General features: G+C 40.7%; 3 protein-coding genes across 3 annotated transcripts; all 3 read right to left on the reverse strand.

The window, feature by feature from the left end:
* Positions 1-7,651: 7,651 nt before the first annotated feature.
* LOC118125774 (alpha-1-microglobulin/bikunin precursor) lies at positions 7,652-11,139 on the reverse strand. The gene is made up of 10 exons (XM_035184740.1): positions 10,927-11,139; positions 10,183-10,322; positions 9,621-9,697; positions 9,379-9,495; positions 8,978-9,079; positions 8,706-8,761; positions 8,498-8,582; positions 8,235-8,402; positions 7,936-8,109; positions 7,652-7,816 (listed from the first exon to the last, which is right to left on the reverse strand). Exons 1-10 carry the CDS (start codon positions 11,056-11,058, stop codon positions 7,791-7,793), a joined length of 1,077 nt encoding a protein of 358 aa, XP_035040631.1. The 5' UTR covers positions 11,059-11,139; the 3' UTR covers positions 7,652-7,790.
* A 760-nt stretch (positions 11,140-11,899) lies between these two features.
* On the reverse strand, positions 11,900-14,834 carry LOC118125935 (protein AMBP). The gene is made up of 8 exons (XM_047344495.1): positions 14,701-14,834; positions 14,393-14,586; positions 13,602-13,747; positions 13,435-13,511; positions 13,173-13,292; positions 12,874-12,975; positions 12,673-12,722; positions 11,900-12,565 (listed from the first exon to the last, which is right to left on the reverse strand). The coding sequence occupies exons 2-8, from the start codon at positions 14,510-14,512 to the stop codon at positions 12,503-12,505; spliced, it is 678 nt and encodes a 225-aa protein (XP_047200451.1). The 5' UTR covers positions 14,513-14,586; positions 14,701-14,834; the 3' UTR covers positions 11,900-12,502.
* A 783-nt stretch (positions 14,835-15,617) lies between these two features.
* Positions 15,618-20,159, reverse strand: ptgdsa (prostaglandin D2 synthase a). Its single transcript, XM_035185026.2, has 6 exons — positions 19,968-20,159; positions 17,753-17,892; positions 17,423-17,499; positions 16,350-16,460; positions 16,141-16,242; positions 15,618-16,022 (listed from the first exon to the last, which is right to left on the reverse strand). The coding sequence occupies exons 1-6, from the start codon at positions 20,061-20,063 to the stop codon at positions 15,991-15,993; spliced, it is 558 nt and encodes a 185-aa protein (XP_035040917.1). The 5' UTR covers positions 20,064-20,159; the 3' UTR covers positions 15,618-15,990.
* Positions 20,160-20,343: the final 184 nt, after the last annotated feature.

The raw sequence follows: 20,343 nt of genomic DNA on the forward strand, positions 1-20,343 counted from the left end.
GAGACAGAGTAGCCAGCCTATAGTAAAGGAACAGAGGGAGGGAGAGCAGGGAGAGTGACCCCTCTCCTCCATCTCCATAGCCATGCCAGAGCAGCAGCAGACCTCCTGTTACACAAAGGGAGTCCCCCGGCCCTCCTCCTTCCACCCCACTGTTCCCCTTTTTCTCATTCAAATCCATTTTATACCCCAGTGGTAAAGGGAGCTGTAAGTGCAGTATGTAAAGTAACCTTACTCCTGCCCCGCGGGCGTAACCATTCAGGGCTCAATACACAGAGAGCAGCCTGTGTGTGTGTGCGTGCATCTGTGTGTGTGTGTGTGTGTGTGTGTGTGCGTGTGTGTGGAGGTATGGGCTGCAGTCCTAAACAAAGCAGGGGAATGGATACACACACACACACACACACACACACACACACACACACACACACACACACACACACACACACAACTGACACCTGTCCTTGAGATGAGTTGCATCTCCCTTCACAGTCAAATAGTGTTACACACATTAGAGGCGTACGTGCCTCACACACACACACTTACACACACAGCAATCATTGTTTTCGTCCGAGCAATTAATAACGAAGTACACGCAGTTACCACTTTATTAGGTACAATTAGCTACAACCTGCAGTTTAAAGTTACAGCCCCCTGCAATAAATGCTAACGTCATGAAAGTCAAGCTCTAACTGAATTATGTTCAGTTACGTCAGTGAGAGAAGAAACAAATCATTTCTATTTTGCAATCTTTGCAAAAGAAGCTCATGTAATCTAACCACAATTATATTAAATTATATAAAACACAATTAAAATATAAAATGAAATTACAATGAATGCAAGATCTCAAGGAAAGTTACTGATCGTTAACTAAAGAGTGATCATACACGGTCGCCGCATGTTTCTGTTTTTAATTTACAGTGAAAAATTAGACTCCAATGGGTTGAACATTTATTTCACTCACAGCCATTGCAGCTCTCTATGTTTTTTCCCTTTCATTTTTTTTATACTTTTCATGATTTAAAAGTGTCTCAATGCCACTTAGAAGTGTGTAGTCGTGTGTGTGCCCGTCCCTGAGTGTTGGTATGTTTGTGTCAGCAGCTCATTTCTCTGATAGCATGTGTACACATCTCTTTGGGTGTGTTTTTGGGGTGGGGGTGTGCTGGCAGGAAGGCATCTCTCTCTCTCTCTCTCTCTCGCTCTCTCTCCGTCCCTCCTGTTCTGTTATTTACCCCTGTGCAGTGTGACCCTGTGCCCCCTCAGGGAGGCACGTCCCATTTGACATCTGCCTGTTTGCAGGGGGGGGATACAAGGGGTGGGGTGCCCATATGGAGCTTCAACCCCCCAACCACCACCCAGACCCAGCTACCCCCCGACCCTGACACACACACATGCACGCACACACACACACACACACACACACACACACACACACACACTTACACACGCACACACCACAGCTCCTGCTGCCAGCACCCTTTGTTCCACCGTGCATATGTGTGTGTGTGTGTGTGAGTGTGCGTGAGTGAGTGAGTGTGTGTGATGTCATGCCATTCCAACACACAGACCTGGTGTAAACTGAGTGAGGATAAGGGGATTGAGATTGTGTTTGCAGATATAGATAGATGGATGGATGGATGGATGGATAGATGGATGGACGGAAGGATAACATGGATAGATAGATGGATAAATATATTCATAGATAGATGGATGGATGGGTGGGTGGATGGAAGGAAAGATGGATGAATAGATGGATGGATGGACAGATGAATAAATACATGGGTAGATGGACAGATAAATACATGGATAGATTGACAGATAGATACATGGATAGATGGATGGTAATAAAGTTCACATTTCACACTTGTTAAATGAAGTTAAATCTTCCTGCCATTTTCATTTGATGGATCATCCTGCCCGTCTATCCATACCTACAGCCTGCTGTCCTTATATGCTGCATGATAGAGTGCACCAGTTCCCCTGTATGGATTATCCTCCCACACAATGATTCAGTGTGCTGGACGCACAATGAGCAGCCTGGCCGCAGGGCTGGATCTAGGCTAACAAGCTCGGTGGAGTTTAAATTGCTCAGTGCAACACTGACAAGAACTGTCGGTGATACTGCACTCTGCGACAGCACTGTCTTTGTCAAGGTCTGCTGCCTTTGTCTGACAGGCTGTTTAGTATAATACCTCTTGTTAAAGGGCTTACAGTGAATTAGGTTGTTAACACATATTGTGACACATCTGTTGCATCAATTTTTCTATTACGGCAAAAGAAATTAGGCTTAGTTGGCTTCGGAAATAAATCTCTAGATGCATTGTCTGAGTTGTGTCTCTCTGGGGTGATGGGGTGCACATCCTCTCTGATATTTAGGCCAGTCAGTGGTTACTGATCAATGTTTCAATAGGACCAGGTCTTCAGACAAAGAGCCTAGAGGACAACGGGCACAAAGATCACGACTTTTTGTCTATGTCTTGATCAGCTGTTCAGAAACAGTAAATAAAACAATAAACAGGTAAACTCTGTAGCAAGCACCGTAACACCTTTATGGATGTTTTTTTACGGCCACCGGCTGGTAGGATTTCTCCCAGAGAATAGGTTTGATCAATAAGCGGAACCATGATGATTATTATGTGCGTTTACAAATTTTCCTTTCTTTACGATCATGATAAATGAACAATCTTCCGAGTACATGACAAAGGAATGGCTCCATGTGGGCCTGTTGTGGTTGTCTGCTGTGATATGTTTTCTAAGCCATAACAGTTGAGCTTTCAATGAGACATGCAGCAGTGCAATTTCATTAATATTACGTACATGATTTTTCTGCATGTGAACTTCCAGGTTAAGCTGTTGAAGTATTGCAAATTGAAAAATGTGACTCTTGACATGTCTTTATTTCAAGAGTCAGTTATTTTTTTGATTAGTGCATAATTTATTTATATATAAGATATATTTATGCGTGTGTGTGTGTGTGTGTGTATGTGTGTGTGCGTGCGTGTGTATACGTGTGTGTCAAGGAGTAATTATGGAGAATAAAGGCCTGGTTGTACAGAGTGAAACTGTGGGTTTTGAAGTGAGATGGGAGATGCTTTTCTGTTTGGCTGAGCAGACTCAATGGTCCTATTCAGCCAGCCCCCTTACTGCCCATTGTCCTCCCACCACGAGCCCTCCACACACACACACACACACACACACACACACACACACACACACACACACACACACACACACACACACACACACACACACACACACACACACACACACACACACACACACACACACTTAGCTGCAGGGACTAGTGGAATAGGAGTGGAGGCCTGGAGGAGAATGGAGAGCTGTTGAGGAAGAGAGGTGATCTGGTGGAAGGAATCGTTTGAGAACTAGGAAACAAGTGTGACACATATTTGTCTCTAACATGAAATCTTTAAACCTTTGTTTGATACAATTTTCCTGCAGGAATCGATGTTTGACGAGCAGCGTCATCGCAAATTCTCAAATACCCAAACTGTTTGATATGAAAAAACGACACGAGCAGTTGTAACTATCTCCTCAAGACAAATTTAAAGCCTCTGCATGGGATGCCCTTATTGTCCATCTGTCCATTAATGTCCATCACTTACCCAGGTCAAGAAAACACATGTTGTCACCATCTCAATTAGACCTCTCCTCCAGCGGTTAACCAGCTCCACACAACAGACAACAACCCACACACCACTATGGTCTGTAAGCGCACACACAGCGGCGACACAATAGTCTGGCCAGGCGTATGAAGAATTCACACTCATCAGGGGTTAATGATCGTCGGCCATTGGTCCGGGGCCCATTAGGCCATTGATCTGGCTGCGTCTTTTATACCACCTGGGGAAAGGAATGTGCCGGGTCGCCTATTGAGTCTGTCTGGCTGTGTCACAGAGTGGTCATACACCAGTGTGTGTGTGTGTGTGTGTGTGTGTGTGTGTGTGTGTGTGTGTGTGTGTGTGTGTGTGTGTGTGTGTGTGTGTGTGTGAGAGTCAAAGAGAGGTCAGTCAAAGCAGAAAGGGTTAGAGCATCACACACTGTGCAGAGAGACAGTGGAGGGTTGAGGTCACTTGGTGAAGGGTCATGTGGTCTGGATTGACTTGAAAACATTTATGGCCACACGCTGACTGTATACGAACACAAATATATAAACACACACACACACGCCGACGCCCCTGCACTTAAAAGACCCTCCGTGGAAGTGGATTATAATGCAGAGCTCAGCACCTTTAGCAGCTACGTGAGGCGCATACACACACACACGCACCCGCACACAAAGGGAAGAAAGGAGCTTCTTTCAGCTGCTTCTTTAAGGTTGAAAAACACTAGAACTTCTCCACAGGTGGAAAACAACTCATTACAAGCACTTTCATTCTTAAATCGATAATCCTCCACTCACTGGAGTGGGACTTTGGATGAGGCAAACTGCCACTGACTAGTATGGCATCCATTTAAGTGGGTGTGTAAGTTGTGACTATTGATAGATGCAGAATGTGACATTTATCTGAACAACTTGCCTGTTTACACGGGGAAAAACCTATGATTCTTCGTTAATAAAGTATTTGTGTTTGATGCAAAAAAAAGTGCGTGGGATTAAATTATTTGAAATATACACAAGTATACAATATTTTAATTGTGTCTCTGTCTTTTGTATTTTCTGTTTTATCCGTTCTTGTATTGTTTTTCCTTTGGCATGTTTGCAAAGTACTTTGGCTCAACTTCTGTTGTTTCTAATGTGTTGTAGAAATTAATCTGACTTGACTTGACCATGCATGTAATGGTTAATAAATTAATAAATGGTGAGTTACAAACTCTTACTAAAGTATTCCTTATTAGAGACTGTTTTGATACATCAGCAGGATTTAAATGTCACATTTATCTTTGACTTTTTTACGACTTCTAACATTTCAGTAATTTTCTTGCTTTCTTTCCAAAGTTGAACTCTTTTGCTAAATGTTTTTCTGAAATCTGTCTGGTTCTGGAACAAACGTCTGCTCGGATCTCAGGCTTTTACTTAAGGGACACAGATGACACAGCTGGGATTTAGGGGAGGGGGTTAGCAGGGTCTTTAAATGTTGGGGGGCTGCCAGTTGGTCAGCCATGTAATCAGAGTTGAACTTGAAGAAGGAAAGAAAGTGATGTCCAGCACAAGATGTGTGTGTGTGTGTGTGTGTGTGTGTGTGTGTGTGTGTGTGTGTGGGGGGGGGGGGCTTCTGTGGGAAGGACAATAGTCAGTGGCAGCAGCAGCTGACCAGAATCCCTTCTTCTTTTGTCATCCTGCATAATGACATCTCCACCACACACACACTGTCTCTCTCTCTCCCTCCCTCCCTCCCTCGCTCCCTCTTTACCAATCACTGCTCATCCTTCTTCCATCATCATCCTTCTCTCTCTCTCTCTCTCTCTCTCTCTCTCTCTCTCTCTCTCTCTCTCTCTCTCTCTTCACCTCTCTTGTGCCTCTTTCTTGAAATCAATTTTCTCTTTGCACAAAACACGTGTTTTTATCATTACATATTTTCTGTCTGTAAAATTTGCTGTATAAATGTGTATTGGTATGGGTTCATATGGGTTTGTACATATACATGTGTGTGTTTTGTAAGGAATGTAACCTCGGAGACACTGTCCAGACTCAGTAAATATCTCGGCCACAGTCCATATGTTCAGTGTTTATGTCCAGCTCCCATCTGTGTGCAGCCTGTGTGTAATGACATCTGTTTCACTTTAATCACGAAAGAGACATCACTTCACTGATAAGGCCGACAGAGCACAAATACTATCAGCAAGTACTTGTTCTGCATAAAAAACGGCCCGTATGCCTTATCATTATCATTATATAGTACACTTTAATACTCATGCACTAATGTGTAAGCAGTATTTTAATGTTTTATTTGGCTGAGATTGAGTATTTATAACTTTAATTACTTCTAATATAGATTTACAAGTACACTTTTTGCAACAATAAACAATATCCACACACTCATTCGTTTCGGCTGCTAGAAGAGAAGTGGTCCCTGGAGATGGAACCGGAGAAGGTGTCACAGTCAATGGACGTGTGAAGGCCTGGTTGAGGGTGAAACAGGCTTTCTGTAGAGCATGGGGCAATCTGGAGGCCTGTGTGTGTGTGTGTGTGTGTGTGTGTGTGTGTGTGTGTGTGTGTGTGTGTGTGTGTGTGTGTGGTGGGGGGGTCAGTGTGTACACTCCAGGAGGAGGGGACCCTGCTTATAGTCTTCAAATGTTCTTGAAAGTTAATAAAAAAACGTTTCTTTCCTTCTAACCTGTTTCCATTTCAGAGGAATCAGTAGTGTTGCAGAGCACATCACACTGTGGACCCGACAGCATTTTGTTGAAGTGATTCTGATGGCGAGTATCTGCGGTCGGTCGGTGAGACATCGCTCAGAGAGACGCGCAGAGGTCAGCAGATGATGAGACAAACCAGCTGAAGGGTTGAGGGGATTTTCCTGTCTGTAGCTCGGCCCGTCTAAGGTACTGGAAAGTTTTGTGCATGACCGATTGAAGTTATCGCTTCCTCTCACTCTTCGTGGGAACCTGCTGAATTTCTTTTCCTCTTCTCACTCTGTCTATTCTCGTGGTGTAAGAAAACCGAGGTGTCAGAGTTTGTCCCAGCGAATGTGCACGAATGTGTGTGTGCTAAAAACCAGAGAAGTATGTGACTGTGATTATCCGTGTGTGTGTGTGTGTGTGTGTGTGTGTTTGCACTTGTTTGGTTGCCCCTCCCTCCCAGCGCCAGGTGATATGGCCTGGTACGGAAGGTCACCGCCGTGATGTCACTTCCCTTCCTCTCCGGATATTCCCAGCATTCTACTGCCAGCAACCGGGAACTCTGGGAACTAAGAGCAGGAAGCCTGGCTCCTTCGCAGGAGCAAGAGAGAGAGAGAGAGTGTGTGAGTGAGAAAAGAGAGAGAGAGCGAGCACAGTGATGAGGTTATATGTTGATGTTACAGTAGTGAATGACTCATTTACTGTAAAAGAAACATAAACAGTGAGGAGAGAGTTAAAATGGACAGAGATGCACTAATTACACAGGGATGAGGAAGTGTGCTGCTGTGTATTGTTTTTGTCTTTTACTGTATAAATGTGTGTGTGTGCGCGTGTGTGTGTGTGTGTGGTTATGTGTTAGTATCACATTGAAACTGTGTGAAATATATGTGAATCATCTGTACATAGACAAATATCTCCCCCTAGTGGTTATAGTCACACAATGACATGCTGCATGTTTTGCATGTACCCACAGACCCAAGTGATTTATATAATAATAATAATAATAATAATAATAATAATAATAATAATAATAATAATAATAGTTTGAGGTGTTGTTATTGCCCCGGATAAGGAAATACGTCATTTTTTTATATGTAATGAGGGAAATGCCGGAGTAGATATTTATTTTTGTAGATAAACGCACAGTATGTTAACCCCTCCGTGGTTATTTTACTTGTGTCATAGACAAACTTCTAGTTACATCTACAAAAAATGTATTCAAAACTCCAATAACATAACAGAAAAAAACCTGCAATCATAGATATAGCACATAAAGAAATCAACTATATTTAATTATATTTTTTTACAGGTGAGGTCTCTAGAAAGCAACTTGAAACAATAAAAACACCAGTCCAACTGATCATGACGTTTTATTAGTGATCGGTTGTGATGTAACTTCTCATATTTGAGGTGCACTGATACACTTCTTTATTGTGATGTTGGCTCATGTTGCATCTCTGCACAGTGTGATGAGATGTTTCCCCTCTTCTCGCTCAATTTGCCGTCAGGAGGTCTCCATCTGCCAAAAGGGAAGAAAGATGGGGTTTTTCCATTGGCTGGCGTCTGTGTCTGCTTCTATTTACAATCTGCTCTTGGTTACTTATTCTGCATTTTCTGTATTTCTATTGGACGTCTCACCATCTTTAATGATGCCGCAGTACTCCTGGCACTCTGCCCTGCTGTAGAACTGGTTGGCGTTGCTCTGGCAGGAGCCGTCTTTGTAGGGCAAGCATAAACCGGTGATGGAGTCGAAGGCCCAGATGGACGACTGACCTGTGCAGGGTTCAGGGTCCAGGGGCAGACGGCAAACAGCTGCAGAGACAGAGCAGATATTTGTACGTATACAACCTTTTTCCACATCATATTACTTAATTCCGGCCAGTGGATGTGCTTTGACACCGATGCTCTGTGTGATGCGTGTGTATTTCCCTCCTCACCCTCAGTGCGACATCTCTGCAGACACTCTTTCACACTTAAAAAGTTGTTCTGGTTGCCCATGCACCCTCCGAAGGTAAAGCGCTCACAGCTCATCGAGGACGAGTTGTAGAAGAAACGCGGAAACGACCCATAGCACGGTCCGATCTCTGGTGCCGCTTTGCAGGCCTCTGAGGAGGCAGAGTCGTGGATGAAGGGGTGTAAAGGAAACAGTCATTGCAACAGAACAGATCTGGGTGTGTCATTATCAAAGCTCCTCTCCTACCGGCTCCATTGAAGAGAGGTGCCATATCACCGGATCCCTCCTCTTCTGCAGGAGCCAGAGACGGCACCACCTGTCTCCTCAGCCGCTGCAGCAACACACACACACCTTGGTTTTATCTGGGCTGTTTCATTTTTTTGATTTAATTTGTTATCTTGATTATTGTGTTTTGAAAAGTGTATATTTATTATTATTATTATTACTCAGTTACCTGGGGCTCAGGCTGAGCTTTGGTTTCTTCCACCTGTTCTGCAGGAACACAGTCACCTGCACAGAGAAATTAAATAAAAACACACCATTAGGCTCCTTTAACATCTTCATTTGTCTTTTGTGTTGTTGTCGTGCTTACGTCTTTGTGTTGTCTGGCAGAGAAACATCTCCCTCCGTGCACCTTTAATGCTCTTTCAAATATTGTCTGGTAATGTTTCATAATTGGAGGCATGTTGTGTGTGTGTGAAAATGTGTGTGTCTGAGTTGTGTTACCTTTGTTCTGCTTGATGATAATGGTGTCGTCACTCATTCCCTGTTGTCCGACCAGAGTTTTGAAGTCATCCAGCACAGTGTCTCTCACAGACATCGTCCGACCTGAAGAGGTAAGAAATCCAACCCAGTGTTGAGGGTTTGAAGGAGAAACATCTTCTCCAATTCATCCAATAATCACTGTCACCTAGTTAACTCTTAATGAAATGACTGATTTCCCTTTGTAGTCAAAGTCTACAAACTATCATCATAAAGTCATATTATTCATCTTTATCTTTACACAGGAAGATGGAGTATCCTCCCATAAATCTGAAAAACAATAACACCAATCAACACTATTCAATCACTTTTATAGTAACAGCAAAAAACAACAGTGGAAAAAAGAGAAATCTGTGTCCGCTCACTGTACAGCTTAACTGAGGTGCTCTTCTCCCCCGATGTTTTCTTTTTGCTCATTATTACTATTGCATACTCGTTGTAGTTGGTGTGAACCACGTAGGCGTCCACGTCTGCGCCCCACCCTGCAGGAGAGAGAGACAGAGACAGAGAGAGAGACAGAGAGAGAGAGCACAGAGTGAAGACGAGCATCACTTCATCAGATTGAACTGAGACAGACTGAGAGAGAGAGAGAGAGAGAGACACCTACTCTCAACATGGTAGAAGATTCGTCCTGGTGTGCTGGTTAACTCATATTCTCCAGACATCTCCATACATGTTCCATGTCTACACACACACACACACACACACACACACACACGCACGCAAAAATAGAAGCGACACATTTTATGTTTACATGTTTCATGTTCACAGCTATGAATTCCTCTTTGCATCATGTATAATGTAACGAGCATCCCACTAGCTCTGATCTAATCTAACATCTACATATATGGGATGAAATCAACTTCAGATTCTGCCTGTATATATATAAAACGCTAACCCCATGTATTGATATGTTTGATATTTAGATAGTTTTTCCCTCTGATTTCTACCAATTTAGCCTCAGTTATCGTTCCCTAAAATATTTTATGACTGTTGCTATTTGCTGAAATTTTATGTCGCAATAATTGCATAATATTTTTCTGTTTTTTGATAGATACTTTTCTTATTTGAATCTGTTTGATGAACAACTATATCCTTTGAAATAGTTCATATTTTCCCGTGTGTGTGTGTGTGTGTGCGTAAATGAGATACACACACTTGTCACAAACCTGAGTGCAGATCGTGTCACCTTGAGTTTGCCTCCAGTGTCTCTTTCCAGAACCAGTTTACCAATGGCTGCATCTGCCCTGTGACGCTGCATATGGGGGCAGCTGCTCGCCACGGCAACATCGTGCCATGTTCCCATAAACTGTTAAAAAAGTGAGGCCATAAAAGTTTGCAACTTACAAAGAAATCACGTTTAACCCATTTAGAACACACACGTTCAAAGGGCTGAAAATAAGAATTGCTGTTGCACTGCTGAGAGCTGTAGTGAGTCTGGACCAATAAAACCTCTGCAGGGTGAACTTTACCTTCAGATTTTGTATTCTTAACAGAAAAATTGCAGATTTTGAGCAACAAATTAGTGACATATAGGTTTTATTCAACACACACCTGATATGATCAATTCATGCAATACAATTATTCGAGTATAATGCATTTATACGTTACTTTTCCACCATTTAACTGAAACTAATATTTTAATTCCAAACATCTTTAATGTTTTGAAACATTTCAATGCTTAAGAATTGCTGGAGCTTTTATCTTCTGTCTGTCAATATGTCGACAGTTGACATTTCATCCATAAAATGTTAGTAAATGTATGTAGAACACACAGGAAGTTCAAAAGTGCCTTTATGTACTTCTACATTTAAACTTAATTTACTGAATATATACATTTAAAGTAACAGAATATTACACACAAAGGAGTAAAGAAAATATAAAAAGTAAGACAGCAGATCTCAGCCGCTCACCCGGGTCAGATCAAAGTTCTCCTGTGTTGGGTAAAGAGGTTCAGGGAGCACAGGGAGGCCCTGGAGGGTCCCGGTCCAACCCAGGAGCAGCAGAGAAACCAGAACCATTGTTATATTCATCCTAGCAGCCATCTGTCCACTTTTCTCTGAGAGGATAAAAGTCTGACACAGTGAATCCCAGGAAAAAGGCTCAGCTCTTCAAAAGGGGGACAGGACATTGACCTGCTGTGTGTGTGCTGTGGCCCCCTGTGTGTACACACTCCCACAAACCAGCAGAAAACAAACAAGTTACAGAGCAAAGTTCTGCTTGTGTGTGTCTCTCTGTCTGATTCACCCGATCAGCTGACCTCTTCGACAACATCAACAAATCAATACACGTCTTCATCTAAGAGACTAATGAGAAACGGCTGCAGGATCATTTATCCTGTTATATCCACATGTCACAAACAATAATTTTGGTTTTCATGAGGAAAAAAAAGCTTCTTCTCCAATTTTCTGAATCAATGACATTATTTGGAGAAAAATTGAGTCATTTTTCTGAATAAGCAAGACAATTTTCTGTTTCCATGTGGAAAAAAATCTGCTCTGTTTTTCTGAATTAATTTGATAATTTCCTGTTTTCATGAGAAAAATCTCCTGCTCAATTTTTTTCTCTTTTCAAGAGATTTATTTTTTTCATGAGCACAAAATGTGCTCCGATTTTCTGGTATGACATAATTTTAGTATTCATGAGAGAAAAAATCTGTTCCCTTTTTCTGATATTATGAAATAGTTTTTGTTTTCATGAGAAAAATCTTCGGCCCGATAATTCTGAATCCACAAGATAATTTTGATAAACTCTGCTCTTTTTTATGAGATAATTTTCTATATTCAAGACAAAAATTCAGGTCTGTTTTTTTGTTAAAAAAATGAATTATAATAAGTTATTTCGAAAAAAAACCTTTAGTTCAACACAAAAAAAAAGAAATAAAAATTCGATTCAGTTCTTTTATTTAGAATACATACTTACAAAGTGATGTCACTGACATACAACATGGCATGATGTCAAAATACACAGCAGAAAGGCATGAATATTTATTTTTCAATTTTCTTTCAAGTTTTGTTCATCTTAACTTGATTGTTTGAAAGTTATGGGATGTTCCAGTAGTTTATTATTTATTTCATTTTCAGTATTATCTGAAAGGTCAGTTGCACTCAACGGAATCACTTTTTTTGCAAAGCAGCTACATCACAGATTCATTTGAACAAACCCAACGTTTTGTATCCATAAGAAATCTGGAATAAAGGTGTTTAATCAATTAAAGAAAATGTTCTTCTTGCTCAGTTGATTTGATTTGATGAGTCATTGATCGTGTGACCTCAGGATCGTGTGATGATCGTCCTCTTCAGTCGGTCTACGAGACTTCACTTAACAAACATTTATTAATATGCTCAAATTCCACAGAAATGCAATGTGTTATATATTTTTAACGTAAAATCAAGGGTCTAGAATACAGACAGTCACAATGCCTCTCTCCACAATTGTACATAATCAGAATTTGTTTTCTAAAATAAAAAACAAGGTTCTCTCCCATGGTCAGATATTATGAGAGTCCACAGGCGGCACCACATTTCTCTTGGACTTCTTGGGAGCAGAAATCTGAATGATGGATACACAAGAATCCCACAACATGTGAATGAGCACTTTTTATTTGCAGACACAGATGTGTGGTTTCAATATCTGCAGTTGACATTTCTGGGTTGTACCTGAGGCTGAGTAGTGGGCTCTGTCTCCAGCTCACGTGGAGCACACTCATCTGGGAAGACAGGAAAGAGGAAGAGGAGGTTTTTTTGCTATTCATACATTTGTCTATGTAAAAACAAATAAATATAAATTGTAATTTGAATCTAATATCTGCAGTACAGGAATGTCACTGGACAACAGAGAAAACACATCATTAAAAGTACCTTTTTTGTGATTCATGATGACGGCCTCATCACTCATTCCATGTTGTCTCACCAATGTTTTGTAGTTGAGCAGCACGGCAGGAGTCACATCCACAGTCCGACCTGAAGAACATCAGTAACACACACTGGTTTAAACAGGAAAAAACTAAAACACTGAACTGTGCTGTATAGGGAAAAACTTTTTTTCCCTATTTTCTGAAACTTAAACTGATGAATTGATTATTAAAAAATATTAGTAGCTCAAACTAATGATTACTTTCAAGATTTTTTAAAACAAACCTTTTGTTGGATTCACTCACTGTAAAGTTTGATGCTGGTGGTTTTAGTTCCCGATGGTTTCTCTGTGCTCAGCAGAAGCATCAATGCGAACTCATCGTAGTTGGTTTCAACCACGAAGGAATCAACATCAGCATCAAACCCTGCAGAGAGCAAAGAGTTCAACGGGGGACAGATCTGTGGACACATCTTAGTAGTAGATTTACCAAACCTGCTGCATTGAAGATTTAACCAAAACCTTGTCAATGAGGTGTGAAATGTGCTGAATGAAGCTAAGAAACATACTGAGAATACGGTGGAAGAATCGTCCTGGAGTGTCGGTCAAATCATAAACTGTGGACGTCTGCTGACACGAGCCGTTCCTGCATCCAGGGGAAAACACACACAGGTGACACTGAGTTTAACATTGTCCAATCTGTGTGTGCGTGTGCTGTTGTGTGCGTGAGTCTGACCTGACAGAAGCTGCCGTCATTGTGAAGTTGACCTGAGGAGCAACATGTTGCAGCTGCAGTGCCACGATGACGGGGTTCCCCCTCTTGCGCTGCATGTAGTGAGGACAGGTAGAGACCACTGCCACCTCGAACCACCGCCCCATGAACTGCAGGGAGCACGGAGACATTTACTAGTTACATTTGAGATAATATGATATCATCTAAAGCACATGGAAGGGACGACAGATTTCTACATGTGCTTGTCCTCAACTAGAACAAAACTCTGATATCTCAAAGACAGTCAGGATATAGTCTTCAAATATTGATTTATAGTTGAATTGAGCTTGAAGGACACAGAAGCATCACGTGGTGACAGGGAACACACAATCAAAATTATTGTATTTATCATCATTTTGACAAAATTAATAACCCCATTTGAAATAATAAAAGCAGGCAAAGAAAGTGCAGTTGGCAAGATGAGAAAGTGTTAACATGTTGTATATAAAAGCTGAAAGAAAGATGAGAAAGATAAATATGAAACCAGAAATTTGTATAATGTCCCAAATAAATTAAATAACTAGAATGGATTTCAGTAAAGTGCATAACTCCGGTGTGATAAGAAAATGGAAGGAAAAAAAACTGGATGTGCCCATTTATCCTCATTGACCCCAAAATGTGGGTTCTTCTCAGGCCCAGGACCCACACCCCCCACTCAGGTTAGTGGAAATCGGTTTGGTAGTATTTGCTCAATCCTGCTAAGGAACAACAAACATGGGTGAAGAGCTCCATGGCAGAGGTGAAGAGTCACTCACCTGGTCCAGATGGAAGTCCTCCTGTGGGAGGGGGGGAGTTTCTGGGAGTGTGTGGACCCCCTCCAGGGTCCAGACTGACCCCAGGACCAGCAGAGAAACCAGACTCACTGCTTTCTGCATCCTGTCTGTCCACCCGAGGCTCCGTCCCTCACTGACCTCCCGTCTGTCCACCTGAGGCTCCGTCCCTCACTGACCTCCTGTCTGTCCACCTGAGTCTCTGACCCTCACTGACCTCCCGTCTGTCCGCCTGAGGCTCCGTCCCTCAATGACCTCCTGTCTGTCCACCTGAGGCTCCGTCCCTCACTGACCTCCTGTTGCTGCACGAGGTGAAACTGAGACAGAATTGCGTAAATCTTCTCCCACAAAACTACAAGACAAAAAAAAGCTGGGGTCAGACCTGTATCTGCCTTTGCGTGTCTCTTGTGCGTGTGTGCATGTGATTGTGTGTTTGTTCCTGTGACTAATCAGTGAATCGCTGGACTTCAGAATTTGTCTCTAAAACAAACAACCAATCAATACCTGGCAGAAGTAGATGGCTGATAAATAGTAGGGAAAAGGCTGCAGTGTCTCAGAGTACATCAACAGAGACGGACACTTTCCATTAGTTTCTTCTTTGACAGAGAGGAAGAGGGTGGGAAATTATTATAATTTTATGTAATTAATGTAGAGGTTACAGTGGTCAAATTGATGTGTGGTGAAATCTGCCCCCTGGTGTTCATGTTGGAGTAAGGCCCTGATTTGGTTTCCTTCAGGTGACCCTACACAACCAACAGATACACACTGAACCTCTGTACACACATGGTACACACTTGGTACACACATGGTAACACATGAACAAAGGGGATATGACGCCACTCACAGGCGACTCCTTGAAACGCACGCTCACCTTGTGACTTCTGCAGTTGTGAGGAAAAGAAGAAGAGTTCCTTGAACATAAAAAAATCGATGAAATAAAATCAACAAAAAAAACGCAACAAAATAAATCGAATTAAACTAAACTCTACAAAATATTAATTAAAAAAATCTACAAAATATATAAATAAAACAAAATGAACAAAACATATCAACAAAACAAAAATGTATCAAACAAATCAATTAAACAAACAACAAAATTATTCAACTAAACAAAAAGATAAAATAATAAAACAATTAAACAAACAACAACAAAATGTATAATCTACCAAATCAACATAAAAAATCAATAAAGAAAAGATAACATCTGAAGTTTTTCTATTTTCTATTTCTTTATTTAACTACGTCATCACAGCAGAACAATACAAATGAAGTAAAACGTTACATAAAATAGGTTTTAGAAGAGGATTCATAAATGTATCATTCATCGTGTTTGCAGCCAGAAAGATGAGTTTTGCTTTTCTGTACTTCAGAGAAAAGAAGAAAACACTTGATCTGAGGTACATGAGGGAACCTGGAGGCAGAAACAGACACACACACACACACACACACACACACACACACACACACACACACACACACACACACACACACACACACACACACACACACACACACACACACACACACACACACACGTGAATCTGAGTTGAACTGCCTTTGGTTTCCAAAAGAAACCGATCGACCTAACGTCCAGATGCAGAGGGTGGGCAGTTCTCTGTGGGCCAGAAACACACAGAGACATGAATTAGAAAATAGTGATTTCATTCATCCTGTTTTATGTGTGTGTGTGTGTGCATATTGTGTATAAATGTGTGTGTTATTCCCTGCTTTACCTGCTGGAGGTGGAGTCAGAATAGAATCTCTGGATAAACCTCGGGACGAGGCGAAGCCTTTAAACCTCTGAATGATATCGATCTTCAGTCTGAGAGAACGACCTGCAGAAGCAGATGAGCAGGGTTGGTGAAGCTCAAATATGCAGCTAACATAAAAAAATAATATATTATTATATATTATATATATATAATATATATGTTTATCTCACCGTAAAGTGCCACCTGTGTGTACTCTCTGTTAAAAACCTTGTGTTTGAGAACCACAGCGTATTCACTGTAGTTTGTGTCCACCACTGTGATGTCCTTCACCATGTTATGGCCTGACAGAAAATATACAGCATTAAATATTTTACTTAACCAGAGAAAAATGAGAATAAATAGAAAAATCATGTAAGTGACATCACAATAGATGCTGTAGACAATTTAGTAAAATCTGTTGAAATTGTCTGCCAGAAATAAAAAGAGATTCAAAACAACAAAGTGCCAACATGCTCTAAAAGTGGGTGCACTGAACCAAAGGCAACACTATTTAAGATAAACTGAATATGAACGAACATGAAAAATATAAAAACATGCAATAAATATGATAGAACATACAGCAAATGACAGTAAAAAGTGAAAGAAGGTATTTAAAGTAAAAAAAAAGTATAAATACATATAGTTTGGAAATAAATCAATATCAGCATGGATTTGCAATTTATTTAAAATTTACAGAACAGCTTCTCTAACCGAATGTGTCAGAAACTGACTATTATCTTTGATATGATACAAATAAAACTATATATTTTATTATAATTAAAAAGAAATCAAATTAATATAATTTAAAAAAACAAAATGTCAACGTGTTCATTTAAAAAAAAAAAGAAGCATACTTTAGGTCAAACAAGCAACAATAAACAAATTTAAAATACATGCAAGTACATTCAAAACAATTCTATGCAAATCAACACTATAAAAATGTGCTTGGTTATTTTTTGTGTAAAATAGAGACAAGTCTAAACAACAGACGTCTATTTGCTTTCTTGTGTTTCTTGCACAAAAACATACTGTTGCACTTTGTAATATGTTTCTTCTTATTCTCAGGTTCAAACCAGAAACTTGTCTGCACAGTAAATACAAATCTATCGTTACATTTACTCGCTTTACGTTTTATCACATGACTCAGGAGTCACGGCCGACATCTGTGAGATCGTACTGTTGATCCAGAATCTCGACTTCTGCTGCAGACGCCTGTCAAATATTGACCCTATCACGGGATGAGTAGATCCACAGAGAGACTTACGTGTGCTGAAGTAGGTGAACTGTCCAGGAACAGTGGTCCTCTCATAGTGGTACGTTTTACTCTGACAGCCCCACGGCCTGCAGCACACACAGGAAACACAATGTTCTTCAACATCCCTCAAACCTCTTCACTCATCTGTGTGCTTCCCTCCCTTCTTTGACTAACACACGCTACTGTGTAAAGAAACATGGACTCTACTGTATAATATGACCATGTATAGACGGTGCTCAAACATGTCACAACCCCCCAAACACACACACACACACACACACACACACACACACACACACACACACACACACACACACACACACACACACACAGACTCACATGGAATCCCACATGGTGAGGTTAACGTTCCCGTTGGGCAGCTCTGTGATGATGCCCATGGACGCTTTCATCCTGTCTCTGAAGGGGACAAAACTTGGAGCATCATAGGCCAGACCCACACGGTACCATTTCCCTGCAAACTAAACACACACACACACAAATGTAAGTTTACACACTAAAGATCTGTGAGTGTCTTTTACTCTTCACCGTACATTACATTACTTTACATGAAGTATTTTTGAACTCTCAATCCATTTTTGCAGTATTCTGGTTTGTCCTACTCTCATCCTATCCACCGTGTGACTTCTGACTGCCTACTATGTTGTACTATGTACTATGTTTTGAGTACTTAACATGTTGTGTACTTATATGTTCTGTCTACTTATGTGTTTACAGAGAGAAACAGCAACGTCTATGTCCTGTTCACAGCAGAACTATCAATAATGTTGACTTTGGCTATATTTGATTAAATCTTTGTTGCTGTATATATGAACTGTTTGTTTTTTTAAAAACTGGTAGAAATAGTTTAATTTCATAGTTTAACAGATTTTTTAAACTATGAAGGGGGGAAGCTTCATCAGGGATAAAAAGGTTGTTAAGTAAGGGATAGAGACAAATGGTTGTAATAATAAGATAAATATGGTAATAATACAATAAGAATACACATTGAATTAAAAAAATATTATGCAATAATAGAATAAGAATAAAATAATAAGTCCTTGTACAGACACAAATGAAGAGATATATAAAGAATGTCATATATTTGTATAATGTGTGGTGGGTTATTATTATTATAATCATTATTATTGTTGTTGTTGAAGATATTAAAAGGAGATATCAATGATAATAAAATAAAATATAAATAAAAAATAAAATATAAAACCGAACCAAAGCTTGTAAATATGTTTTCAGTTTGTTTTTGAAAGAGGAAACTGTTGTAGCTCTCGTGGTGGAGAACTGACGATAAGATGACATAATACTTAATTAAAGTAAACAACCAAATACTAATTGGTCTAATGCATCACTGGTTTTAGTCTTTTGATGAGATTTGTTGATGTTGAAAAACAGAACATCAGTCGATTTGTCTTTTCCTGTGCGTGGACGTGGAAAAAACACTTTCATAGTATTGGAACATCTGCCATTTTGTGGCTGTTTTGCATGTATACATACATTTACACAAGTCTTTATTTTTAGCGTAAGTCACCGAGGGAGCAACAAGGGAGCTGTGTTCATGTTACCAACACTGCTGTGAACCACCGTGTTTCCTCATATCTGTACAAACTGTGAATCCTTTAAACACAGGCTGAAGGAGGGAGTGTGATCGGGACTGAACATCCTGACTTTAACTAATAAGGAATAAAATAATGATATAAAATAATAATGTGAGGTATAAACAAAAAATAAACTACTTGATGGATTAAGACAAAATTTGGTGGAAAGATGTGACATGGCTCAGGGAAAAATCCACTACATTTTAACTTTGAGAGATAGAGCGTTTCTCAACATTTTCTTTAATTTCTCAGACAACAGTTCAATGATCTTCATGAAAATAATCAGGCAGGTTAAAGGGAAAGATATTTATAAATGTGTGCAATTTGGTGCAGATCTAAGCAAAGATCTGGACCCAGTGAATTTAAATTTAATTTCCTGGGGGGGAACTGTTGGGCCTCGGTGGTATGAACTCCACAGAGAACGACGATTCGACTTTGTAGATAAAAAAACTGAGAACGTCACAGCAAAAAGTCCAGGTTTCTCTTTTGCAAAAAATGGAAAGTTCCACTATGGGGATCATTAAAATGCCTCGGAGATAAATCCAGTTGCTGATCAAACAAGTCACGGGAAACAAGGGAGGATGTTCCTTCTCATATTCATGACGAGTGTCTGCCATGTCAGACCAACATCTCTCAACCTCCAGTGTGTGACGACACCAGAATAAAACAAATGTATTAATCACAACAATTTGTGACTCAACTGTCACTGATGAAGAGGAGGAGGAGGAGGAGGAGTGAGATTAAACCGATGACTGTTTGTTTTGGGTCATCATGTGAGGAGCTGTTCTCAAACACACGCAAATACACAGTGTTCACTTGATAATCAACAAACAGTGAGAACACTAACACAGGAGTTCTTCACTTTACTAAACTGATTTAAATTGAGCTGTATGATGTGTGTGTGTGTGTGTGTGTGTGTGTGTGTGTGTGTGTGTCCACCTTACCCTCTGCAGGTTGAAGTCTCTCTGTGGCTTCACATCAGCGTCCACCACCATCATCAGGCACGTCACCATGACAACAGCCAGCACCGTGGTCCTCATGGCCGCAGGTAGAAGAGAAGAGGCGAGGTGCTGAAAGGTTGAGAGAGGGTATCTGAGCGGAGCCTAAAGTGAACTGCAGGCAGTCAACACACAGGTACAGAGTGGCACAGCCTGAGGCAATGTTTGTTTTTGGGTCCTGATCCACCCACCTGCTCGTCAGCCAATCAGGACGATCAGGGAACAGTGGCCAAGTGTTGAAGATGTGTGCTTCCAGAACGAGCCGGACTTCCCGCAGGTTACAGGAATATATCAGACACGTGGTTCGTTGTAGCTTCAGCTT

This window comes from Hippoglossus stenolepis, chromosome 18 (assembly GCF_022539355.2).
Source record: "Hippoglossus stenolepis isolate QCI-W04-F060 chromosome 18, HSTE1.2, whole genome shotgun sequence".
NCBI classification, from domain to species: Eukaryota; Metazoa; Chordata; class Actinopteri; order Pleuronectiformes; family Pleuronectidae; genus Hippoglossus; species Hippoglossus stenolepis.

Bases quoted from the DNA above. Each gene is read 5' to 3' on its own strand.
- LOC118125774 (XM_035184740.1), bottom strand. From the start codon at position 11,058: ATGGCTGCTAGGATGAATATAACAATGGTTCTGGTTTCTCTGCTGCTC. The intron at 10,323-10,926 runs GTGAGCGGCTGA...CTTTTTTAACAG, and splicing joins AGAACTTTGATCTGACCCGG to TTTATGGGAACATGGCACGA. The intron at 8,403-8,497 runs GTAGGAGAGGAG...CTGCCTCCTCAG, and splicing joins ACCTCTCTTCAATGGAGCCG to AGGCCTGCAAAGCGGCACCA.
- LOC118125935 (XM_047344495.1), bottom strand. From the start codon at position 14,512: ATGCAGAAAGCAGTGAGTCTGGTTTCTCTGCTGGTCCTGGGGTCAGTC. The intron at 13,748-14,392 runs GTGAGTGACTCT...TGCTCCCTGCAG, and splicing joins AGGACTTCCATCTGGACCAG to TTCATGGGGCGGTGGTTCGA. The intron at 12,723-12,873 runs GTACTTTTAATG...CTGTCTTCCCAG, and splicing joins CATCATGAATCACAAAAAAG to ATGAGTGTGCTCCACGTGAG.
- ptgdsa (XM_035185026.2), bottom strand. From the start codon at position 20,063: ATGAGGACCACGGTGCTGGCTGTTGTCATGGTGACGTGCCTGATGATG. The intron at 17,893-19,967 runs GTAAGGTGGACA...GTGTGTGTTTAG, and splicing joins GAGACTTCAACCTGCAGAGG to TTTGCAGGGAAATGGTACCG. The intron at 16,243-16,349 runs GTGAGATAAACA...CTGCTTCTGCAG, and splicing joins CACACAGGTGGCACTTTACG to GTCGTTCTCTCAGACTGAAG.